This window comes from Bos indicus, chromosome 23 (genome assembly GCF_029378745.1).
Source record: "Bos indicus isolate NIAB-ARS_2022 breed Sahiwal x Tharparkar chromosome 23, NIAB-ARS_B.indTharparkar_mat_pri_1.0, whole genome shotgun sequence".
In the NCBI taxonomy this organism is placed as follows: Eukaryota; Metazoa; Chordata; class Mammalia; order Artiodactyla; family Bovidae; genus Bos; species Bos indicus.
In genome coordinates this window covers 29,803,506-29,825,610 of record NC_091782.1, presented here as the reverse complement: position 1 = coordinate 29,825,610, position 22,105 = coordinate 29,803,506, and the positions used below count along the sequence as shown (strand labels likewise).

Here is a 22,105-nt window from a genome sequence, read left to right as displayed (position 1 = left end):
CAAAAATGCCCACTTCTTAGTGGCGGTCCCTACACCCTCCACAGTTCATTTCCAGAGGACTCTGGGATGAGCCCACCTCCTTCCTCTCTGGTGACCCAACCACCCAGATCCTCAGACTGGACCCCTCAGGCCCTGCTCCCTGCTACCCCCACCCTCTGAACTTAGGAGCTCGGCAACCCCAGCCCCAGGTCTCAAGTCTACCCTGATGACTGATCCAGGACTTCAGGTGCCATAGACTAAATGTTTGTATCCCCAGAAATTCTTGTGTTGAAACCAAATCCCCAGTGTATTTGGAGGTAGGGTGTTTGGGAGGTCAGGTCACAAGGGTGGAGCCCTCACAAATGGTGTAAGTGTCCTTATAAAAGAGAGGTTCTGGAGAGCTCCCTTCCCCTTCTACATGGGAGGTCACAGTGAGAAGACAGCCATCTGTGAGTCAGGAAGACGGCCCTCATTTGACACCACATCTGCTGACACCTTGATCTTGGACTCCTCATCCTCTATGATAGTCTGTTACAGCAGCCTGAGCAGACGTGGGATTCACAAGCCAAGGAAGGGTTCCCTGGAGCCCCCATGCGGCGACTGAGCCACAGCTGCAATTTGGACAGCAGCCACCCATGACCCCACAATCTAGACGGACCCCCCTTCTCTGGCCCAAGAGACGTCAGAGGCAGGTGATGGTGGGTAAGACACAGACACAGCCTGTCCATTGAGTTTATGTGGCAAGACAAGAGTTCGGGGTGGCACTGAGAGAGGAGAGGCTCAGGAAACCAAGACCAATTGGTGGGTAGCAAATACACGTCACAGGAGACCCCTGTTATGCACTGAGATGTGGCCTTCAGAATCCATATGTTGAAGCCCCAACCCCCTCCATGTGATTGTATTTTTTAATTGAGGTATAGTTGATGTACAATAAAAGTTACAGGTGTTCAACATGATTCATAACTTTAAAGGTTATATTCCATGTATAGTGATTGTAAAATATTGGCTATATTCCCCGTGTTGAACTTTATCCTTGTATTTTATTTTATACGTAGCAGTTTGTACCTCTTAATCCCCACTGTTGTCTGGCCCCTATTCCCGTCTCTCTCCCCACTGGTGACCACTAGTTTGTTCTCTATATCTGTGAGGCTGTTTCTTTTCTTTCTTTCTCGTTTGTATTTTAGGCCACACTTCATGGATTTGACCTGGGCCACAGCAGTGAAAGCGCCAAGTCCTAACCATTGGACTGCCAGGAAAATCCCTCTTTCTTTTTTGTTATACTCACTAGTTTCTTTTACATTCCACATATAAATGATATCACACAGTATTATTTGTCCTTCTCTGTGACCTATTTCCCTTAGCACAATACCCTTCAAGTCAATCCATGCTGTTGTAATGGCTGAGTAGTATCCATTGTGTGTATGTAACATCTTCTTTATCCATTCCTCTGTTGATGGACACAGGTTGTCTCCATACTTGGGCAATTATAAATAATGATGCGTATGAGTATTGGGGTGCATGCATCTTTTCCAATTAGTTTTATTTTTTTGAATATGTATCCAGGAGTGGAATTACTGGGTCACATAGTAGTTCTACTTTTAGTTTTTTGAGAAGTAGCCACACTGTTTTCCACAAAGGCTGCACCAATTTACATCCCCACTAACAGTTTACAGAATTTCCCTTTCTTCCACATCCTCGCCAATATTTGTTATTTGTGTTCTTTTTGATAATCATCATTCTGATAGGTGTGGGGTGATATCTCATTGTGGTTTTAATTTGTATTTCTCTAATGATTAGTGATGTTGAGCATCTTTTTATGGCCGTCTGTATGTCTTTTTTGGAAAAATGTCTATTCGGGTATTCCACCCATTTTTTAATTGGGTTATTTGTTTTTTTGATGTCGAGTTGTATGAGCAGCTTATATATTTTGGATATTAACTTACTGGTCATTTTATTGCAATATTTTCTCCCATTCCATAGATTGTCTTTTCATTTTGTTGGTGGTTTCCTTTCCTATGCAAAAGCTTCTAATGTTAATTAGCTCCCCTTTATTCTTGCTTTTATTCCTTTGCCTTAGAAGACAGATCCAAAAAAAATATTGCCACAGTTTCTGTCAAAGAGTATTAAACCTATGTTTTTTCCTAGGAGTTTTGTGGTTTCCCATCTTACATTTGTAGGCTTCTCAGGTGGCAGCAGTAGTAAAGAATCTGCTTGCGAACACAGGAGACACAAGAGATACGAGTTTGATCCCTGGGTCAGGAAGATCCTCTGGAGTAGAAAATGGCAACCCACTCCAGCATTCTTGCCTGGAGAATCCTACAGACAAGGAGCCTGGCAGGCCACCGTCCATGGGTCACAAGAAGTCAGACATGACAGCGTACATGCACACACACTGAAGGTTAAATGAGGTCATAAGGGTGGGGCCCTCGTCTGATAAAGCTTGCAGTTCTGAGAAGGAGACACCAGCTCTCTTCCCTTCCACCCCCACTTTGTACAGAGGAGAGGCCATGTAAGGACATAGTGAAAAGACAGATAGTTACAAGCCTAAAAGAGAGCCCTTACCAGAATCCAAATTTCCTAGCACTTGGATCTTGGACTTCTGGTCTCCAGAACTGTGAGAAAACAAATTTCTGTCACTTAAGCCACCCAGCCTGGGGTATTTAGTTATGGCAGGCTGAGCAGACTAAGACAACCTCCAAAACCAAACACCAGCAAACTCCCCTCTTCCAAGCCTCAGACCCGGCTTTAAGGAATCTTGTCACAGCATTTATTCATCCCTTCACAAACAGTGAGTGAGTGCCTCTGTGCCAGGCTTTGCTCTAGGACTGATGGCTATTTAATCAGAATAGTCAAAACACTTGCTTTCCTGATGCTTACAGGTTGATTCAAGAAGAGGGGAATTAGCCCTCAGCTGTAGACAGGGGGTGGAGAGGTCAATTGTAAGAGCATGTGGGGCAGTGCTGTTGAGGTCCTCTTTGGGAAAAGAGATCTGCACAGTATGTTCGAAAATGATAGGGGATACAGAGAAAAAATAATACAAAGTCAACAACAATGCAAGGTAATGGGAGAGGTGGCACTTTTAAAGAGGGTGGTCAGGGTGGGCCTCACGGAGGTGACAGCTGAGCAGAAGACACACTGAAGCAGGTGAGGAACCGAGTCGTGCAGATATGTGAAGGAAGAGCACTGCTGGATCGCCCTCTGCATACCCAGGACTGTCCCAGGCCGGCAGTAAAACTGCAGTGGGATTGGAGGTGAGCGCCCTTGTGCACAGACTTCTTACGGGAAAGGTGTGGGGTCCTGGGTCTCTCTTGCTCCAGCCTTTGAAAGTCCTGAGGTGGGGGAGGGAGAAGGCACCGCTTGGGGAGGAAGAGTCGAGGTACCCCCGCTCCCTCTCTCTTTGGATCCACCCCTGCCACGCCCTCCACCCAGGGTTGTGGTCACTGACAAAGGAGGACCCTGAGGGCAATCAAGCTCTGAGAGGCTGAGCTGTCGGCAGAGTGCTGACCTGGCTGCAGGAAGGGAGGGAACAGACGGTGAACTCAGGACTCAGGGACCCGCCATGGAGGGGGTGACAAGACTTGCCAAGAGCTGGGCTGCTGTGGGGGTCCTCCCTGAAAAAGACCTACAATATCTCTGGCTGGTGGAGCACCTGGGCCCGAAGGGCCCCTCAATGTGATGTGGGATGAGGTATTGTCAGAGGATGGGTGAGGGTGGGGGTGAATCTCATCCAGACCCGGGCAAGGCTCTCTGCTCCTGTACCCAAGTGCCCTCCCTTCCCTCCTAAATGGAGACGTTGGAAATGTCCTCAGTTGCCCTCTGGTCACTCACATTTCACCCTCATTTGAAAGCCCTTCTGGTTCTAACCATTTTTTTTTAATTGGAGTATAATCGTTTTACAATGTTGTGTTACTTTCTGCTGTACAATGAAGAGAATCAGCTGTATACATTCATATATCCCCTCCCTCTTGGACCTCCCTCTCAGGGCCCCTTTGAGTCACCACAGAGCACGGGGCTGAGCTCCCTGCGCCTTATGACAGGTTCCCACTAGCTATCTGCTCTACACACGGCAGTGCATGTATGTCGGTCCTAATCTCCCAGTGGGTCCCACCCTCCTCTTCCCTCCCTGGTCCACAGCTGCATTCTCCACGTGTGATTCTTGCGGCGCCTTCTCCCACATCCCCAAGACCCGACCTCTCTTCTTCTCTTCTGCCCTCCAGTGTTAAGAATGGCTCAATTCTCCCTGGGGAGCAGGCTCCAGGCAAGAGGCTGGGCTCTAGCTGAGGTTGGAGGAAGGAAAAGGCCAACGACTGGGAGAGGGCATGGGCACAGACAAAGCGGAAATCAAGGGGTTTGGGAAAGGCGATTCCATATCATTATTTTTCTCTCAGAGTCCAAGAGCCATCCTTCCCCCGTCCTGCCCAGCGCAGGGACATGGAAAGAGCGGCAGGAATGGAAGAAAAATGTAACTGATTCCTCCTTCTGCCATCTTTTCCTCTTGGCTACTCTACTTTTTTAAGTGGAACTTCTTAATGAAACTTGAAATTTTCTTTCAGGGAAGTCTCCAAATATCAGGAAATTAAATTATTAATGTTTCAGCCCTACAGGCTAAAAAAAAAAAAAAAAAAAAACAGAAACTTTAAGGAATGAAGGCACATGTGGAAAACTGGCCGTTGTGCTGGGTAGTAAAGCTTGCACTAAATAAGCTCTATGTGGTGCTGAAAGGATAGCCTCTTGTTTGCCTGTATGAGCTCGGGCAGCTCCTGGAAACTCTGTCCTCTTTAGAAAAGTGAAATGAGCACTCAATGCCCAAATCTTGGCTAAAACACCCTCCAATAAAAGGAACCATGGGTCTTTAGAAAAATAGCTGATTGTAGGCTTAAGACAGAAAAAACTACAAGATGAGCCTGGAATGCCTTGTAATGTCCGGAAAGGAAGGCAATTCCCCAAAATCGAGCATGTCAAAGGGACACAGAAGCCAACCTGAAAAAGCTCCCTATGAACAAAGCTGGAACAATTTCAGCGAAATCACAATAAATATTGGATTATAACCCCAAATAAAAAATATTGAGTTCAGGGACTTCCCTGGTGGTCCAGTGGCTAAAACTCCACGCTGCCACTGCAGGGGGCCAGGGTTTGATACCTGGTCAGGAAACTAGACCCCACACGCCACAGCTAAGAGTTTGCATGCCATAACTAAGACCCGTGCAGCCAAACAAATACAATTTTTTAAAAAAGATTCGAGTTCATATTGAAATACACAAATGACTGAAAACATTTTAAAGGGAGGGAGAAAGGACACACTTTCCTTACAGAAGAGTATCAAGTAATATATGAAGAGAATCCCCATTCCAGGAGATGGAGTTTAATTTCCCTCCCCTTGAGTGTGGGCTGGACTTGGTGACTCATTTCCAAAGAATAGAATGTGCTGTGTGCTCAGTCACTCAGGTTCTTTGTGACCCTTTGGACTGTAGCCCATCAGGCTCCTCTGTCCACAGGATTTCCCAGGTAAGAACCCTGGAATGGGTTGCCATTTCCTTCTCCAAGGGATCTTCCCAACCTAAGGATCAAACCTGCATCTCCTGTGTCTCCCATGCTGGCAGTCAGATTCCTTACCACTGAGCCATCTGGGAAGCCAAAAATAGAGAATGGAAAGGGAAAAACTACTACTGAGTGGAGAAACTTGGCAGATAAAGATCATGTTGATATCATGTACCCTCGATATGTGATACGAAAGGCCTTTCACATCTACAGTTCTCTTCCCTAAAACCCATAAACCCAATTTAATCATGAGAAAATATCAGACAAACCCAACCTGAGTGATATTCTTCAAACGTTCTGTCTGGTACTCTTCAAAATGTTCATGAAAACAGATAAAGCGTAAGAAACTCAACAGATCAGAGGAGACTAAGGAGGCATGACAACCTAATGCATTAAGGTACCCTGGATTGGATCCTGAAACGGAAAGAGGACATTAGTGGAAAAACTGGTGAAATCCAGTCTACAGCTTAGCTAATGGTATTGTACCAATTTTAACTTCTTGGTTTCTTGGTCTCAACATAGTTCTGATAGATGTTAACATTAAGGGAAGCTGGGTGAAAGGTACCGTATGATATTACCCATATGTGGGGTCTGAAATGTGACACCGATGAACCTATGAAACAGAAACAGAATCAGGTGAGAGTGGCGGCCAAGGGTTGGGTTAGGAGTGTGGAATTAGCAGATGCGAACTGGTGTGTACAGAATGGATAAACAAGGTCCTACTGTATAGCACAGGAAACTGTATTTAATATCTTATGGTACACTATAATAGAAAAGAATATGAAAATATATATATATAGCCAGTCACTTTGCTGTACAGTAATTAATACAACATTGTAACTCAACTGTACTTCAATAAAAAATAAATTATACTGGCATTTTTTACAAGTCAAAGGTTTGTGACAACCCTGTGTTGAGCAAGTCTATCAGTGCCATTTTTCCAACAGCATTATTTTTTAATTAAGGTATGCACATTGTTTTTTTAGACATAATGCTATTACACACTTAACAGACTGCAGTATAAAGTATATATGGGCTTCTCCAGTGGCTCAGAGATAAAGAATCTGCCTGTCAATACAGGAAATGCAGGAGACACCAGTTCAATCCCTGGGTGGGCAAGATCCCTTGGAGAAGAAAACGGCAACCCATTCCACTATTCTTGCCTGGAAAAGTCCATGGACAGAGGAGCCTGCTGGGGTGTAGTCCATGGGGTTACAACTTAGTGACTGAGCCCACACACGCACACATTGTATGACTTTTATATATTTAAACTGAGAAACCAAAAAATTCATGTGACTCACTCTATTGCAATATTCACTTTATTGCAGTGGTCTGCAAACCCATAATACTTCCAAGGAATGCCTGTATTGACAAACTGACAAAATGCATATGGAGAGGCCAGAGAGCTGGAACAGCCAGCACACTATAGAACAGTCGGTGGACACTTGAAAACCCTACCTGAGTTCAAGACTTCCTACAAAGCTATGCTAATCAAGATAACGTGGTATTGGTGAAAGAAAACACAAGAAGGTCAGTGGACAGGACAGAGAAACCAGGGATAGAATACATAAATGGTGCTGGGACAACCGGACACTCACATGCCAAAAAAAGTGAAGTAAGAAAGTTCTCTTGAAAAGTTACCATGAAGGTCACCTGTGACAGGAACAAAAAGTGTCTCTCAGTAAACTTCTCACATTAGAGCAGTGGGTGGACTTAAATATACCTAAGTACCCATCTCCCCAAGTTTCGCATGAAGGGTACGTGACTCCCGTCAGTCCCCCAGGCCTGCCCCATCCACTGGGCAGGATGCGGTAGTAAAGGTGGCATCAGCAGAGCAGCCCCTCGGCCTCATGCCAGACACCTCCCGTAATCCTCTGCCTGTCGACAGGCCCCTCCTGCAGAGGCCAAGCCAGACCTCTCATTTGATTAAGACTATGAGACATAAATAAAACAGCACCACATAAAGAAGACTACTAGCCCCTCAGGAATAACTAAATATACACAGTAACGTAACTCTAGGTTTACATTTATCTACTTTCATCCCTTCATTTCTGTGACTATGAGATCCACAGCTCACCCAATAGATCTGAACTGATCCAGATACCAGTCTTTTCTTGAGCTCTGCCAGACAAAGCCAAATCCAGACTCTACTATAATTCATGGCTTAGGACTGCCTACTGCAAATCACTGGATGTGGTCCATTTGGGAGTTCATAACCTGAAACAGAAATTCACATGATAGAAATGTCTAATTTTCAGGTAGGATACTTTATTACTAGTGCATCATCTAGACTGTTTTACAGAAGTTTCTCAATTAATAGCTGCTAATCTTGCTTTTAATTTATAAATGTGCTTAGTTTCGTTTCAATGTTACTTGTGGCTTGTTTAACCTTGTGCTAGCTTCCCTTATTTTAACAACAGTAGTTTGGGCCTCTTCTGTCTCAAGTACGACTTAAGCTGTGCACACATTGCAGTTCAAAAATGAGCCCCCACATATAACCCTATCACTGAGAGACAAGAGGGAAGGCTTGTCTCCTCCAAAATTGTACAGGGACTCTCCATTCTTTTTCCACTAAAAAATGGGAACCTATCAACTAATGGGGAACCCAGAGATCTCTGACTTCATCTAAAGTTGCTTCAGCCCAAGTTCAAGAATCACTGACCTCCAGGAAGGTCTCCCTCTCTGCTCCTCTGACCCCCACACTATGGCAGAGGCCATCTTCCCTCCAAATTCAGTGTGATGTCCCAATAGCAAACTGCAGCTGTCCACTGTCCAGCAACCTTGCTTTCTAGGGCATGTTTTTCTGAGGACCTACTTTTTCCTAGATCAAAGCTGGAACCATCCACTCTGTGAGCCAGGGGTATGACTGTGCCCTCTAGCCACAACAGGACATTTCAGGACACACTGCAGGAAGTCCAGTATTTATACACAAGCCTCAGTGAGTGGACAAGGCTTTTGTTCTAGTGCATATTTGATGGGAGGGCTCACCAGTTCAACCAAGCTTGAAACCAGTACCTGTGTATGGTGCCAACTTAACAGAAGAGGCAAACCCCAACAATGTACAACAGGGACAAGAGAAAGGTCACCGGCAAGAAGAGGAAAGGGAAATAAAGTGAAAATCAATACTTGAGCCAGGTCAAGGGTGAGCTTTCAAGTCTGGCAGGCCTAGGCTTTTCCAGCAGGCTGTGGAGCCTTGAGCACATATGACCCAGAGCAGGTCCCAGCCCATACTTGAATAAGTGAGTGCTGAATGAAGTTCTGAGCATTTCCTCATCTGCCAACCTGTAATGTAATTCATTCTCCCTTGCAGAACTGAGAGGAATGAGTAAGAAACACAGTGCTAAGAATTACTGACACAAGACATGGTAGGCTGGGGACCAGAGTTCTGAAGGAAATTTTGCCTGGCAGGAACAATTTCACACTAGGGAACTGAGTTCCTGGACTCTGGGGCCAGGCTGGGAGGCGGGTGGGTGCAACAGAGCAGGGCAGGGGCAGGGCCAGGCATTGAAGCGAGGCCACAGCCCAGAGGGAGCCAGTTCCTGGTGGCTGTGGGGTGGCTCAGACAGCTTCCTGCCTCACCCGCCATGGGCCTCCCTCTGGCCTGGCTCTCCCAATGCTGCCGTCACCTCCTCCTGCCATCCTGGGCCCCCATACTCCAGGGCTCCTGGAGGTGCTGCTCCCAGGGTCCCAGAAGCACAGCAGAGACGAGCTCCACACGCAATAGGAAGATGTCACCTTCCAGGGTAAGTGGCACCAAGGAAGGTGGAGGGCATGAGGGCAAATTTGTACTGGGGGGCAGAGAATCCCCTCCATATCACCACATGTCAGCTGAAAGGAGACCTGGTGGCTGAGATGATAAAGAATCCAGCTGCACTGCAGGAGACCTGGGTTGGATGGCTGGGTTGGGAAGATCTCCTGGAGGGCATGGCAACCCACTCCAGTATTCTTGCCTGGATAATCCCCATGGACAGAAGAGCCTGGAGGGCTACAGTTCATGGGGTCGCAGAGTCCTAGATGACTGAGCGACTAACCACAGCACAGCACATGCCCCCCCACCCCCACCCCATGCTTGTGGGCTAGTCCCAACCCTCAGTTCCTTAAAGCACCCTCCTTGTCCCCACCCGAGACAAGACACCCTCTATCTGCACCCTACCCTCCTTGCAGTTCACAAAGCCCTTGAACAGAATAACTTCCCCTTATCTAACAGTTAATTATTTCTCAGGAGGGTTGGGACAGCCAGTTCTCCCCTTCCCAAATGCACCTTCAAGTCCAGTTACAGCACCTGGGCTGTGATCTCTAACTACTACCACCCCACACCCCACTCCAGGACTATGCCCAAGACAGGAAACTGCTTTAGCTTTGCAGTAAGATGACCTCAAATTAATGGGGCAGAGGTAGAATTCCTGACTTCCAGTGAGCCTCAGCCCTCAGCCCTGGCCGATGACCTCTCCCTAATGCTCTGCTCTCCCAGGAGCGCCAGCCCCGCCCCACAGCTGAGCTGGCCCAGGCGGAGGAGCTGCTGGAGCAGCAGCTGGAGCTGTACCAGGCCCTGGTGGAAGGGCAAGAAGGGGCCTGGGAAGCCCAGGCCCTGGTGCTCAAGACACAGAAGCTAAAGGAACAGATGAGGAGACACAGAGAGCCTGGGAGAAGTCACCTAAGCTTTCCATCAGTGGCCCCTTCACCGTCCAGCCCTGAAAACTGCACACCACCCTCCCCAACCCTTGGATCAGCAACATCCCAGCCTCTCCCAGGCCCTAAGAAAACAGAAGAAACTGCCACAAAAGGGCTAAAAATTGGATAGTCATGAGAAGTCATGGCCTCCGCAGTCTTTTCACTCACATCCCAATTCAACACCTCCCGCTGACCTCAGCCCCCAGCAGGGCACACAGTGCCCACAGGAATTTACTCTGGATTATGCCCCAGAACCACCTCACCCCAAATCCAATAAAGGGATGGAATGCTTATAGACACCACAGACGCATGAGTTTTTTAGTTTTGTTAAAAAAAAAAAATTTCCGACAAATCGGGGAAATGGGGTTCAGGAGTGGTGGTGATGCCAGGAAAGTCATGGGGCAGGGGACTGGGGCGCCCGGGGTCGGTAGCAGTAGTGTCTCCTTCACCCCCACGCCTGGTGCGGTCTCCTGAAGAGAACTGTCACATTCCAGAACGGGTGGGTGAGTCCTCTACCGTGTCTGTTCAACTGAAAAGAAAATACAGCAGTTAGACTAGAGCATGGGAAAAATTTAAAAAAAAAAAAAATCAAAGTCGGCACAAACACCCCTCTCCCAACACATCCAGATGTTTGTGTGGTATGCAGGTCAGAGGATAGGTCTGGGGGTAGAGAAAGAGAAATAATTTGATGAGAAGAGACCCCCATACACAGGTCAACTAAACATCCCAATAGAGCATCAAGGTGGGGGCAGCAGAAATATGGATGTCAAACTTGTCAAGTGGCCACCATGCACCAGGGGCTTTAAGAAAAAACCCACTAAGCAAATGAAGAGAATCTAAAGGACTAGGGGAAGCAGCTTCATGAGATCATTACTCACTGTAGGAGGAGATGTCTATCTCGTCAGGCAGCTCACTTATATTGACTTCAAAGCGATCCTGCACATCATTGAGGATCTTGGCATCATTCTCATCTGACACAAATGTGATGGCCAAGCCCTTGGTGCCAAACCGGCCTGCTCTGGCCACCTGGAAAGAGACATGTGATAGGACCAGCAGGCCCCACAGAAGGAAGACACACAAAGGGAGGGAAGAAACGCAAGATATGAAAGATAGAGAAACCCAAGGGGTGGGAGAGGACACTGGCCTATCTTCCAGGTGTGGGGCTTACCCGATGCAGGTAGGTATCTGAATCCTCAGGCATGTCGTAGTTAAAGGCAATGTTCACCCGCTCGATGTCCATGCCTCGGCCAAACAGGTTGGTAGCCACAAGAATCCGTCGTTGAAAATCTTTAAACTGCTGATACCGAGAAAGCCTTTATGAGAAAGGAAATCAGAAAGAGTGTTGAGATTTTCTTCTCTCAAGGGTCCCTTTTGCTCGCAAGGACACAAAACATCTTGCCCGTCTCTGACTCACCTCTCCTCCTGGGGCATCCCACGGTGGATAGCAATGGCTGGGAAGTTCTGCTCCACCAGGAGCTGGGCCAGGGCAATGCAACGCTGCACAGACTTCACAAATATCACCACCTGTGTGCGTGCGTGGTGTGTATGAGATTGGAGGGATGTGTGTCCATGAGGGTGTGTGTGAGAAAGATTACGAGCAGGAGTTCTCAGTAATTTCTAAAAAACTCCTTAGTCCCCATCACATACTTCCTCTTCTGCTCTAAATACTAAGTCTTTCCTGCTTGGCTCTGACTTTTCCTGAGGAGACAAACACGCTGCAGAGGATATGGAAAACAGTAACCAACTACCAGATAAATTAGGAGACAAGAATGAAGCCACCACATGAGAATGGTAAAAATCTGACCTAAGTCTGGAAAGACATGACCATTATTCCCACTCACCAAAACATCAAACATAGTAAGAGCTTATAGAAAATGATTCTTAGTGCAAATCACACAAGAGGTTAAGTAATGAAACACTTCTCCCCAGGTGAGCAGTGCAAAACACACAGTTTAAGACCTAACATGCCTAATTATTGTGGGACTCTCACCAACTTTAAGACTCAAGGATTTTGTAATTTGAGGTTTATTTTGTGTCAGGCATGGAACAGAAAAGCAATTCCCATCGTGCTCACGTTTAGCCCCTAAAAGTCTTTCTCTCATTTACAAGAATTTTTCCACCATTCTTTCATATGGCATCCATGGCTTCCTCAATAAAAAGGTTTCTGCCAACAGTTGGAGATGTACTCATTCTCCCTACTGGACCTTGGACAACTGACCTGGTTGAATTCAAGGACATCCAGAAGGTCAAAGAGCTTCCGGTTCTTCTCGTTGTCCTTCAGTTTCACGTAGTACTGCTGCAATCCATGCAGCGTCAGCTTCGTCTCATCATCCACGAAGATCTCCATTGGCTGGGGGGGAGGGGGGAGGGAAGGGGTGGGGAACGGGAGGAGGGCAGAGTGGGGGGGTTAAACCTGGGGGGGTGGAGGAAGTTGATCTCCAATACACCCCATGGGGGGATGGGGAGAAGAGAGAAGATTGAAAACCCAGCCCCACCCCCAAAAATACCCACATTTTAATGTGGTCTTTTGGACATTAGATCTGATTTCCTTCCTATCAGTTGAGTTTTAAGATTTCCCAACTGAAAATAGTTATAGGAAAGGAACTCTGCACGGAGGAAAGGGCAGAGTCCAACCATCCAATGGCAAGGTGCCATTACCTCATACGGAGGTGGTGGAGGAAAAAAAACAAAGGGAAGTGGTTCTCAAAGCGAGAACATGAAGCAAACACCTGGGAAATCATGGCAACAGTGACTCGAGGTCAGAATAAATCCATTAGAGCTGGTTTAATATGCGGGAGAGCTCCATTCGCATATTCTCTCAACTAGGAGAATCATATCTCCATAAGGAAGGTAGATGTCTTCCCATATCCCCATTAGGAAGGTGGAAGATCAGAATGCTTCAATGGACTTAAGGTCAAAATGCCATGAAAAGAGAGGCAAAGATTACTCAAGATGAGTAGCAACTTGCCCTCGGACCACAAGGAAATAGTTTTAGATGAGATTGGTCTCTGAACGAAAAATCAAACCATCTACAGTGTTACGAGGAAGGTACAATGAGTGGTGCTAAGAAGCAAATTCAGAGCAGCAGAGTTACTCAGTCATCTTTAAAAACAAAACACACACACACAGCCCTTGAAGGGAAGGTAGATAGCATTTACAAAAAAAAAAAAAAAGTGGTAATTGGCACAAGAGTCAACTCTAAAGCCCAATTTCCCTTTGTGTGCTGTGCTTAGTCACTCAGTCATGTCCGACTCTTTGTGACACCATGGACTGAAGTCCACTAAGCTCCTCTGTCCATGGGGATTCTCCAGGCAAGAATACTGGAGTGGGTAACTTTTCCCTTCTTCAGGGGATTTTCCCAACCCTGGTCTCCCGCATTGCAGGTGGATTCTTTACCATCTGAGTCACCAGGAAGCCATGGTTAACATAAAACCCCAGGGTACAAGATTTGGGGAAAGGATAAGTGTGTCATAGGAGAAAACCAGAAGCTGAACTTCAGAATGCAGACTAGCAAAGGAAGGATTTCCAAAGAGAAGTTCCATGGCTTCCTTCCAATCTAACTTGAACCCCAAATACAGCTAAAGGTAAGAGTTATGGTCCACGGGAAGGAGCACAGCAGGGAGGGAGGGAAAGAACACACTCCACTGCTTACACAAGGGCCTGCCTAGCCCAGACCCTACCACCACCTGGTAACACCCAAGTGGAGCTCCTCACTTTACTTCTTCCATATCCCTCTGAATATTAAGAGTTAAAAAGAAGAAAAAAAAATCTACCACCCTACTCAGAACACCCCTCCCCACCAACACAAATGGAAAGAAACAGGGAGCACGGCACGCCTTGGGTTCAGGAAAAAAACCGGGAACAGAAAAAGAGGCTGGTTTGGTCCTCAGCTTCCTGGTCAGGTTCCCCGCGGCCTCCGCTGCCGCCATCCACCGCCGAGTGCGTCCGCATTTCCCCCGCCGCGCCACGGTGCTTCTCCGCTGCTGGTTCACATCAACCGAGGTTCCGACGGGTGCGAGGAGGTACGGGTAGGAAGGAGTATGGACTCGGGGATTGAGGTGCCAAAGGCCCCCACCCCTGGAGGTGGGGAGGGAGCGGATTCATGTGTGCTGTTTGCTCTTCTTTTGGACATGCCCTGCCATCTGTCTGTCCCTCTCTTGCTCTCCTGCCACCGGGAGGTTATGAGTTTGGGGAGCAGAAGGCTCCGGCTGTATGCTCGATGCCACCTTGAGGGTGCGTGGCTGTAGGGGGTATGTAGAAGACGATGGGTGGGTGGTAGGGCAGAAAATCCTGCCCTCCCCCAAAAGGGAGAAGAGGTTCAAAAAATGCTGTGATGAAAAAAAAAGTCGAACACTACCCGCTCTCACGTTAACCCGACCAAGTCTTCCGGAGTTTCCCTGGCGCCGCGCAGACCCTAACACTAACTGTCTCTGCCTCTGTGTGTCTCTTCAAGGAGTCATCACTTTCAAATGGGCACGTGCCCCCTTCTTGGCGCTTGAAGGACAAGGGAGTCTGGAGGAAGAGGGCGCGGAGGGGGAGAAGGCAGCGGGCGGGGAGTGGAGGGAGAGAAGGTAGAAGGGTATTTACGTCTTGCATGAACTTGCGGCAGACTGGACGAATCTCTTTGCTCAAGGTAGCACTGAACATCATGACCTGCTTCTCATGGGGGGTCATGCGAAAAATTTCCTGGACATCCCGACGCATGTCTACAGGAAAAAGAAAAAAAAAAATTATAGTAGAAAAGAGACATATTATCATAAATGAAGATCAGAGACAGGCTTATCAATGAGGTAAGGACTGCTGGAAGTGGGTGAGCCGAGAGTTGCGGGTCAGGGTTAAGATTTGCCTCAGGTCTCTCTCTACTCTATTATCTCCAACCGCCATGTAATCATGTCCAGGGTTATAATACAGCGGGAAGAACAGTGTCTATGGCCCAGGTTCCAGCCGTGTATTTTAACCACACAAGAAATTAGATGAGACCCCAAAGCCCACAACTAGAAAATGGGGATAAAGCCCACTGCAAAGGCTCACAAAGATTAAGTCCTTACAAAGCCCTTCTCCCTACTCCTCTCTCCCCAAGCTCCAACTGTCTACCAATATCGCGCACCTATTACATTCCAGCTGTCAGAGTCCATTCCACGCTTCCTCTGGATCACACTGTCCTATCCAGTCAGGCAAATATGACATCTCTACTTGGAGCCCACTTTATAGCTCGCCATCTAGAATAGCCAAAGATCATTTGGAATGACTTATCCCTGGGTATATGCCCATCCCTAGTCTCATTCACCAAATTTGCGTTCTCATAAAACATCTTCCTTTCTTCACAGCACTTGGCACACTGGAACACCACACCACACAGACTCCCACACACACTCTCCACATTCATTCCAGAACTTAAGTTGAAACATTTATTCAGCTATAATCTGATGATATAATCTGAGTTGAGGATGCCAAACGAGTAGACTGTCTCTTTTTCCAGTTCCATTTTCTTCCCTATGACACCCACTACAGAGATTTACAAAGGACACAATGGTGGTGTGACTAACATCCAAGATTAGCTAGGTCCCTCCTCTCAAAGATAAACATCTACCACAAAAAGGAAGAACATGATACCCTTCTCCTTGATCACCAAGGAAGCTTAACAAGCCTAACAGAGACTGACCAGGGAAGCCAGAGCCATCAGTCATGGGTGATAGATTAAGAGTCGTCCTGGCACTAAAGTGCTCCAGTATCAAATAAGCATCATTTGGCTCCAAAAGGCAACTTCCCAGATCACTAGACCAGCCCCAGCCCAACTGGGACAACTTACCGAGCTGTTCAAGCATCTTATCGCATTCATCCAAGATAAAGTGTTTAATGTGTTTGAGGTTGAGGCTCTTATTTCGAGCCAGAGCTAGGATGCGGCCAGGGGTCCCCACGACGATATGCGGGCAGTTCTTCTTCAGCACCTCTTCATCCTTCTTGATAGACAGACCACCAAAAAACACTGCAACCTGCCAACCCAGAAGAGAACAGTATTTCACAAGGAAGGAAAGGGTCAACCTTCCCAAGGTTCCCATCCTTTCAATTTGCTCTAAACCAATTCTCAGAACATTTCAGAGCTAAATGGAACATGAGATCACCTAATCTAAAAGTATCATATCCCCCAAACATTGAAGCTAAGAAACAAAAGTGACCTGTCCTAAACTACATGCTCTGAGAACTAGCATTTAGTTCTTCTGACTTAATCTAACAATTTTCCTTCTCCAACTCCAAAGCCAGACTTCCCTGTAAAAAGGAGGATGGCAAGAAATTAACAGTGTCAAGTACCAAAAAAAAGCTCACGGGTATCAAGTGTTCCTAACTGACCCTAGATTTTTAAATTCCTTTGAATAAACCCTGTTTAGGCTACACATATTACTGCACCTTAAAACTATTAGGGAAATGGCTGTTGAGCCTTTAATACAGCATCAGAAACTGCTTTTTTAGTTTCAAAGGGGGAGACCAATCAAGGGATTCAGACTATCATAACCCTAAGTCTAGAGTAAATCTAAAACCATTAATTGTGGGACAAGTGGTTTGCAACAAAACAGGAGATACACAGCATCATCTGTGAAGAATTCTTGCCAAAAATCTTTAACTTGAACCATTTAAGCTTTCAAACATAACTTTCAGTTTAGGGACTTCCCTGGCAGTCTACTTTCAATGCAGGGGGCATGGGTTTGATCCCTGGTGGGGGAACTCAGATCCCATATGCTAGGTGCCACAGCAAAAAAAAGAAAAAAAAAAGAAAAAATTCAGTTTACAGGAAACACTGAGAGCGAAAAACAAGTTAAAACACCACCACAGGAAAGTAACCAGACAAATCCAGAGGTAGGACATTTTGCAGAACTAGCTCAATCTCTTTATCAAATCACTGAAACATAATATTGAGCAAATGGACAGACTCTCTCATCAAATTTATATTTGATTTTGACACCAAAAACATCCTCTTTTGAGTCCACAAGGTGAAGAATTAAACCTACAGAGGTGGAACTACATCCTAGCTCTCTACTGAGCTCAACAAGTGTTTTCATAGTCATAACAATGGAAAGTTATGGAAAGTCTACTTGCTAAAAGGACAGAAAGTAAATGCTAACAAAACTGACAATGTAAGAACACAGATATACTTTACACACACACATAGAGCTTTGACTGTATTTAGAAAATTAAATAGTTTCCCCAAGTTCTGGGAAAAAGAACCATGTAAACAAGCTAAACAGTCTTACATGAAAAGTCAAAATGGCTTTTAAGTAGACAAATTGAGAAAATAGTGTCTAATACTTGGTTTCACAGAACATCAGAAGTTAAAAAAAAAAAAAAAGTTAACAAGTGGTACTCTGTGAAGTATGATTAGACAGGAGAAGACAAATTCATCATAAGATCTTTCGGATTAACTACACATTTTACCAAGCGCAAGTACTACTATTACTATTTTAAACAAATTATTTTTAGTTTAGGACTACTACTCAAATATTCCTAGTTCTAAATATAATAATTAAGGGGGAAATTTAATCTGAACAAAACTATATTTTTTCACCCAAGGAGAATAAAAAATTACATACATCAAGTATATACATATGCTTCTCAAACTCCAATTACCTGAGAATCTTGTTAGAATGCATGTTCATACTGGATAGGTCTAGGGTGGAACCCATGTTATCTACATTTCCAGCCACTCCCAAGTGACACTGAAACCACACGTCTGGGAACCACACCTTGAATATCTGGGAACCACACCTTGAATATCGCAGCTACACAATGCACAGCCATACTGACACAGTGTGTATACATACTGATACAATGTATACACATATCAATACAATATAGCAGGCACCTCTAACAAGTATAATTCGTATGGGAACATAAATCTCTTACACACCTAAGTTCCAGGAACTTACTATGTCCTACATGTTTAATTGTGTAGAGGTATTTAATACCCGTGGGACGTGAAGACTACTGATCTAGCAAGTCCCCAGTGCCTCCAACTCCTCATACCCTCATTCCCCCAAGCCTCTCACCCTGGCTTACCTTGACGCTGGGCATGTATTTGGAGAAGCGCTCATACTCCTTGCTGATCTGAAAAGCCAACTCCCGAGTGTGACACATCACCAGTACAGACACCTGGGGGGGAAGGACAGTAGGTGGAGACACAGACAGTATATCCCTTCACCAGGGATGTCACAAAAGCATACCCAGCAAACCACAAGTGGCTACAATTCCAGATCTAAATCATTAACCCCATAATTACTACAGAATATTCCCCAGGGCTCTCAGTCAAGCGTAATAAAGGTCATCTTAACAGCAAGAACTCACAGCTCTCAAAGCATCATGTAGCTGAGGCAACACCCTTCCTGAACACTACTGGCCAAGATGCTTTGCCCAGCACTCTCTGCAAGTGTACCTGTCCAGTAACTGGCTCCAATTGTTGCAGTGTAGCCAGCACAAACACCGCTGTCTTTCCCATGCCTGACTTAGCCTGGCATAGGACGTCCATTCCCAGGATGGCCTGAGGGATACACTCGTGCTGGACTAGAAGTAGGAAAGAAAAGGTAAATTAGACTCCAATCTCCAGAGAACTCCACCACATTTTTGCACCAGGCCAAACCCATTTCTCACCACTCAATTCTTTTTTTTTCACCACTCAATTCTTAAGTAATTCTTGTCAATTTCCATACCCCTTTCTCTCTGCTCCCTCCATCAAAGTGAAAGTGAAGTCGCTCAGTCGTGTCCGACTCTTTGTGACCCCATGGACTGTAGCCTACCACACTCCTCCGTCCATGGGATTTTCCAGGCAAGAATACTGGAGTGGGTTGCCATTTCCTTCTCCAGAGGATCTTCCTGACCCAGGGATCGAACCGGGGTCTCCTGCACTGTAGGCAGACGTTTTACCGTCTGAGCCACCAGGGAAGTCCCTCAATCAAATTGATTCCCACATCAAGACCTTCCCAGTTCCTTCTAGTATTAGCCTCTTCTAACTCCAGGGCCCAAAGTCCTGCCATCAACCCTGTGGGCATCTACCAATCGGTCATCTTAGGTGCTCCTCTGTCCCAGTGCTCCTTAATCTGTAACAATCCATGACTTTTGAGTGCCTGTCACAGGCTACTTCTCCTACTCAGATTGTCATGCTTTGGGTGACACAACTCTACAACCTTGGGCAAAATGAAGAACTTGGTTAAAGTGAAGTTTCTCAGTCGTGTCCAACTCTTTGCACCCCATGGACTGTAGACTGCCAGGCTCCTCTGCCCATGGGATTTTCCAGGCAAGAGTACTGGAGTGGGTTGCCATTTCCTTCTCCAGGGGGTTTTCCCGACTCAGAGACTGAACCCAGTCTCCCGAATTGCAGGCAGACGCTTTACCGTCTGAGCTACCAGGGAAGAACTTGGTACTTGACCCAAAAGCCAGCTATCTTTAGACCACCCGTAAAGGTTTGCAGAGACCAGAGTTGACTTGGTCCAAGGGTCCAACCAGCTCCTCTTTGGAAATTTTCAATTAAGAGACAAAATTTAAAACAAGACAAGGAGAAAAGCCACTCTAAGCTGCTCTGAAATCACTAGCACTTATCATGAACAAAGACTAACCTGTATAAACATCTTTTACTGCTAAAATAGGTTCTGGTACTTATTTCCTGATCTACCCTATACACAAATCTGTAAGGGACCATGGCTATTATCTGTTTTCTTGTATCCTTAAAGCACCAATGAGAACTCTATGCCCAACAGGAAATTTACCTTCTGATGGATGCTCAAAGCCACAGTCAACAATGGCCCGGAGCAACTCTGGCTTGAGCAAGAAGTCACGAAAGCCAGAGCTGTGGATGGAGACATAGGAGCCCTTGACATCCTTCTTGGCAGGGGCCTCAGCCCCATCTCCTCCAGCTGCCGTCTCCACCTCATCATCTTCATAATCCAAGAGCTCATTGTCCACATCGTTCTCCGCCATAACTGAGCCGGCAGGAGAAGGGGAAGGGTCTCCGGATGGGTTAGCGTAGAATAAAGGAAGAGAAGAGGAGGAGAGTGGGGGCTTGAGGAACAGAAGAGGAAAAGAAACACACTAGTTTCTGACAGAAGAGCTAGGAGGGAAAAAAAACAGGGAGGAGACATCAGTCATGAGCAGAGCCTTCACCATCTATCCTGTCCATCCCCACACTCTTCCTTTCCCTAAACTATGACACATGTACCTGGAAACAAAAGTAACAAAGGGAAAAACAAGTAATAAAAAAACACAAGACAAAGAAACAAAAGACAAACATAACACACAGAATGGGAAAAGTGTGTTTCCCAGGAGTGGTGATTAGGACGTAAGTTCCCAAAAGGATAGGATCGGAGAAGCAGAAACCGGAAAGCTAGAAAGGCAAGGCCAGCTTCTAAATTCCTGCTCCGGGACAGCAGTGAGGATAAAAAATTAAAGACACATAAAAAACAGACTACTAACAATTTACAAGACTGGAGAATGTTAAGTGACAAAATGAAAAATCCTCAATGAAAGACCTTGTGCTTTCCCTATAATCTCAAGGTGTCGACAGCAGCCATCAGTCAAGGGTGATAGATTTACGGTCGTCATTGCGCAAAGCGCTCACTTTTCAAAATGGAAACATCATGTGGCTGCCATCCACGTCTCCCAACACGCCAGTCTCCCAGTCCTCAGACACCTCATAGTCGCGCGTAAAAAATCCTTCGGTGATGGTGGTGGAGGAGGGTGGAGGCTAGAGAATGGCTCGGCCAAGAGAAAAAACCCACTCCTCCATCAATCACATCACCGTTGCGTTACTCCTCAGCTATGGCTCGTTTCCGAAAAACACACAATGACACCAGCCGTAAACATTTAGGAAATGCTCCAAATAACGGTGGGCAAATCGAGGTGAGAAACGTCCAGGTAGGCCTAGAAGCTGGCTCCTCTTCGTATTCCCGCCGCGTACCGCGGACCCAGAAATAAGCGCGAAAGTGAGAAGACCCCGCCCTCCGCAAATAGCCAGGACCAGAGGACGCCTAGCGCCGCCTCTCAATGTCACTGGGGCCTCGAGTAATCAAGGGCCCCACCGAAGGAGCGAGAAGCAAAGAAAACACAATGGCGCCGGGGCCACCATCTTGGATTGGGCCCCCCTATCTTCCCTACCTCCCCCCCCCCGAAGTTTCTTCATCTCGAAAAAGATGCAAGCGATGCAACTAACGACCCAATCAGACTCCAGCAACAAGACCATGGCCTGTACAAGGGCTATCAGGAGCTCGTGCGACAGGATGGCCGCAGAGAAACGCAGATGGAGGCGGATGGTGCCGAAGGCCAAAGCTTACCTGAGCAAGGCAAAGACGTATGGCGGCGGCAACAGCGACGAAGAAGGGAATCTGCCTTCACTTCCGGTTCCCGGTTTTCCCTCCACCCGGCCTCCCGCCTTCGCTGATGCGAGCGCGCAGGCGCAAAGAACCGGAAGACGGGCCTTCCACGGTTGTGTGGGTCTGCGCGCTCCAGGGTTGCCTTTAGAAAATGCCTGCGTGAAAAAAAAATTTTTAAGCCACTTCTTACTCCTTCGCTACTACCAGTAACAAAAGGCATCAAGGAAACTATAATTTTTCCCATTATTATCTTTTTCCCGCTTGTCCAGTTCTTTTCCGCGCCTCTCTCTTCATTTAGATTCTTGCCACTCAGGTCTTCTTTCTGGGCACCCCTCCTCTGGGCGCAGGAGGACCCAAGGTGCCGGGACTTCGATTTCCCACGGGGTCCTTGGCCCGGTAGTCAAGGTGACCTGGGGGTGCTGGCGCTGGAGTTAGGGAACGGCCAGCCCCAGGTGTAGGTAGTGAGTAGTTGTCGCGGATCCTACCCCCTACCTTTTCCCCAGCCTTGGAACCGGTGGGCGGCATTTACCCAAAGTAATGGTTGGCTGATGTATCTGATGTCCTAAGGG

General features: G+C 46.6%; 2 protein-coding genes and 2 non-coding genes across 5 annotated transcripts; 1 reads left to right on the top strand and 3 right to left on the bottom strand.

Annotated features, from left to right (window-relative positions):
• Positions 1 to 9,068: 9,068 nt before the first annotated feature.
• Positions 9,069 to 10,485, top strand: MCCD1 (mitochondrial coiled-coil domain 1). Its single transcript, XM_019985736.2, has 2 exons — positions 9,069 to 9,260; positions 9,989 to 10,485. Exons 1-2 carry the CDS (start codon positions 9,102 to 9,104, stop codon positions 10,316 to 10,318), a joined length of 489 nt encoding a protein of 162 aa, XP_019841295.2. The 5' UTR covers positions 9,069 to 9,101; the 3' UTR covers positions 10,319 to 10,485.
• A 13-nt stretch (positions 10,486 to 10,498) lies between these two features.
• DDX39B (DExD-box helicase 39B) lies at positions 10,499 to 21,662 on the bottom strand. Of its 2 annotated transcripts, none has more exons than XM_019985731.2 (11): positions 21,498 to 21,662; positions 19,938 to 20,278; positions 18,611 to 18,738; positions 18,238 to 18,330; positions 15,998 to 16,181; positions 14,776 to 14,894; positions 12,407 to 12,538; positions 11,603 to 11,712; positions 11,357 to 11,501; positions 11,067 to 11,214; positions 10,499 to 10,717 (listed from the first exon to the last, which is right to left on the bottom strand). In XM_019985731.2, the coding sequence occupies exons 2-11, from the start codon at positions 20,146 to 20,148 to the stop codon at positions 10,701 to 10,703; spliced, it is 1,287 nt and encodes a 428-aa protein (XP_019841290.1). In that variant the 5' UTR covers positions 20,149 to 20,278; positions 21,498 to 21,662; the 3' UTR covers positions 10,499 to 10,700. The 2 variants fall into 2 exon arrangements, with proteins under 2 accessions (XP_019841290.1, XP_019841291.1); XM_019985732.2 differs by lacking the exon at positions 21,498 to 21,662 and adding an exon at positions 20,786 to 21,223.
• LOC139179162 (small nucleolar RNA SNORD83) lies at positions 15,863 to 15,939 on the bottom strand. The gene has a single exon (XR_011563589.1). It is a non-coding gene; the product is annotated as a small nucleolar RNA SNORD83 (small nucleolar RNA).
• On the bottom strand, positions 20,733 to 20,811 carry LOC139179161 (small nucleolar RNA SNORD83). Its single transcript, XR_011563588.1, has one exon. It is a non-coding gene; the product is annotated as a small nucleolar RNA SNORD83 (small nucleolar RNA).
• Positions 21,663 to 22,105: the final 443 nt, after the last annotated feature.

Bases quoted from the DNA above. Each gene is read 5' to 3' on its own strand.
- MCCD1 (XM_019985736.2), top strand. From the start codon at position 9,102: ATGGGCCTCCCTCTGGCCTGGCTCTCCCAATGCTGCCGTCACCTCCTC. The intron at 9,261-9,988 runs GTAAGTGGCACC...CTGCTCTCCCAG, and splicing joins GGAAGATGTCACCTTCCAGG to GAGCGCCAGCCCCGCCCCAC.
- DDX39B (XM_019985731.2), bottom strand. From the start codon at position 20,148: ATGGCGGAGAACGATGTGGACAATGAGCTCTTGGATTATGAAGATGAT. The intron at 14,895-15,997 runs GTAAGTTGTCCC...TTTTTCCTGTAG, and splicing joins TAAGATGCTTGAACAGCTCG to ACATGCGTCGGGATGTCCAG. The intron at 12,539-14,775 runs GTAAATACCCTT...CCTCCCCCCCAG, and splicing joins GCCGCAAGTTCATGCAAGAC to CCAATGGAGATCTTCGTGGA.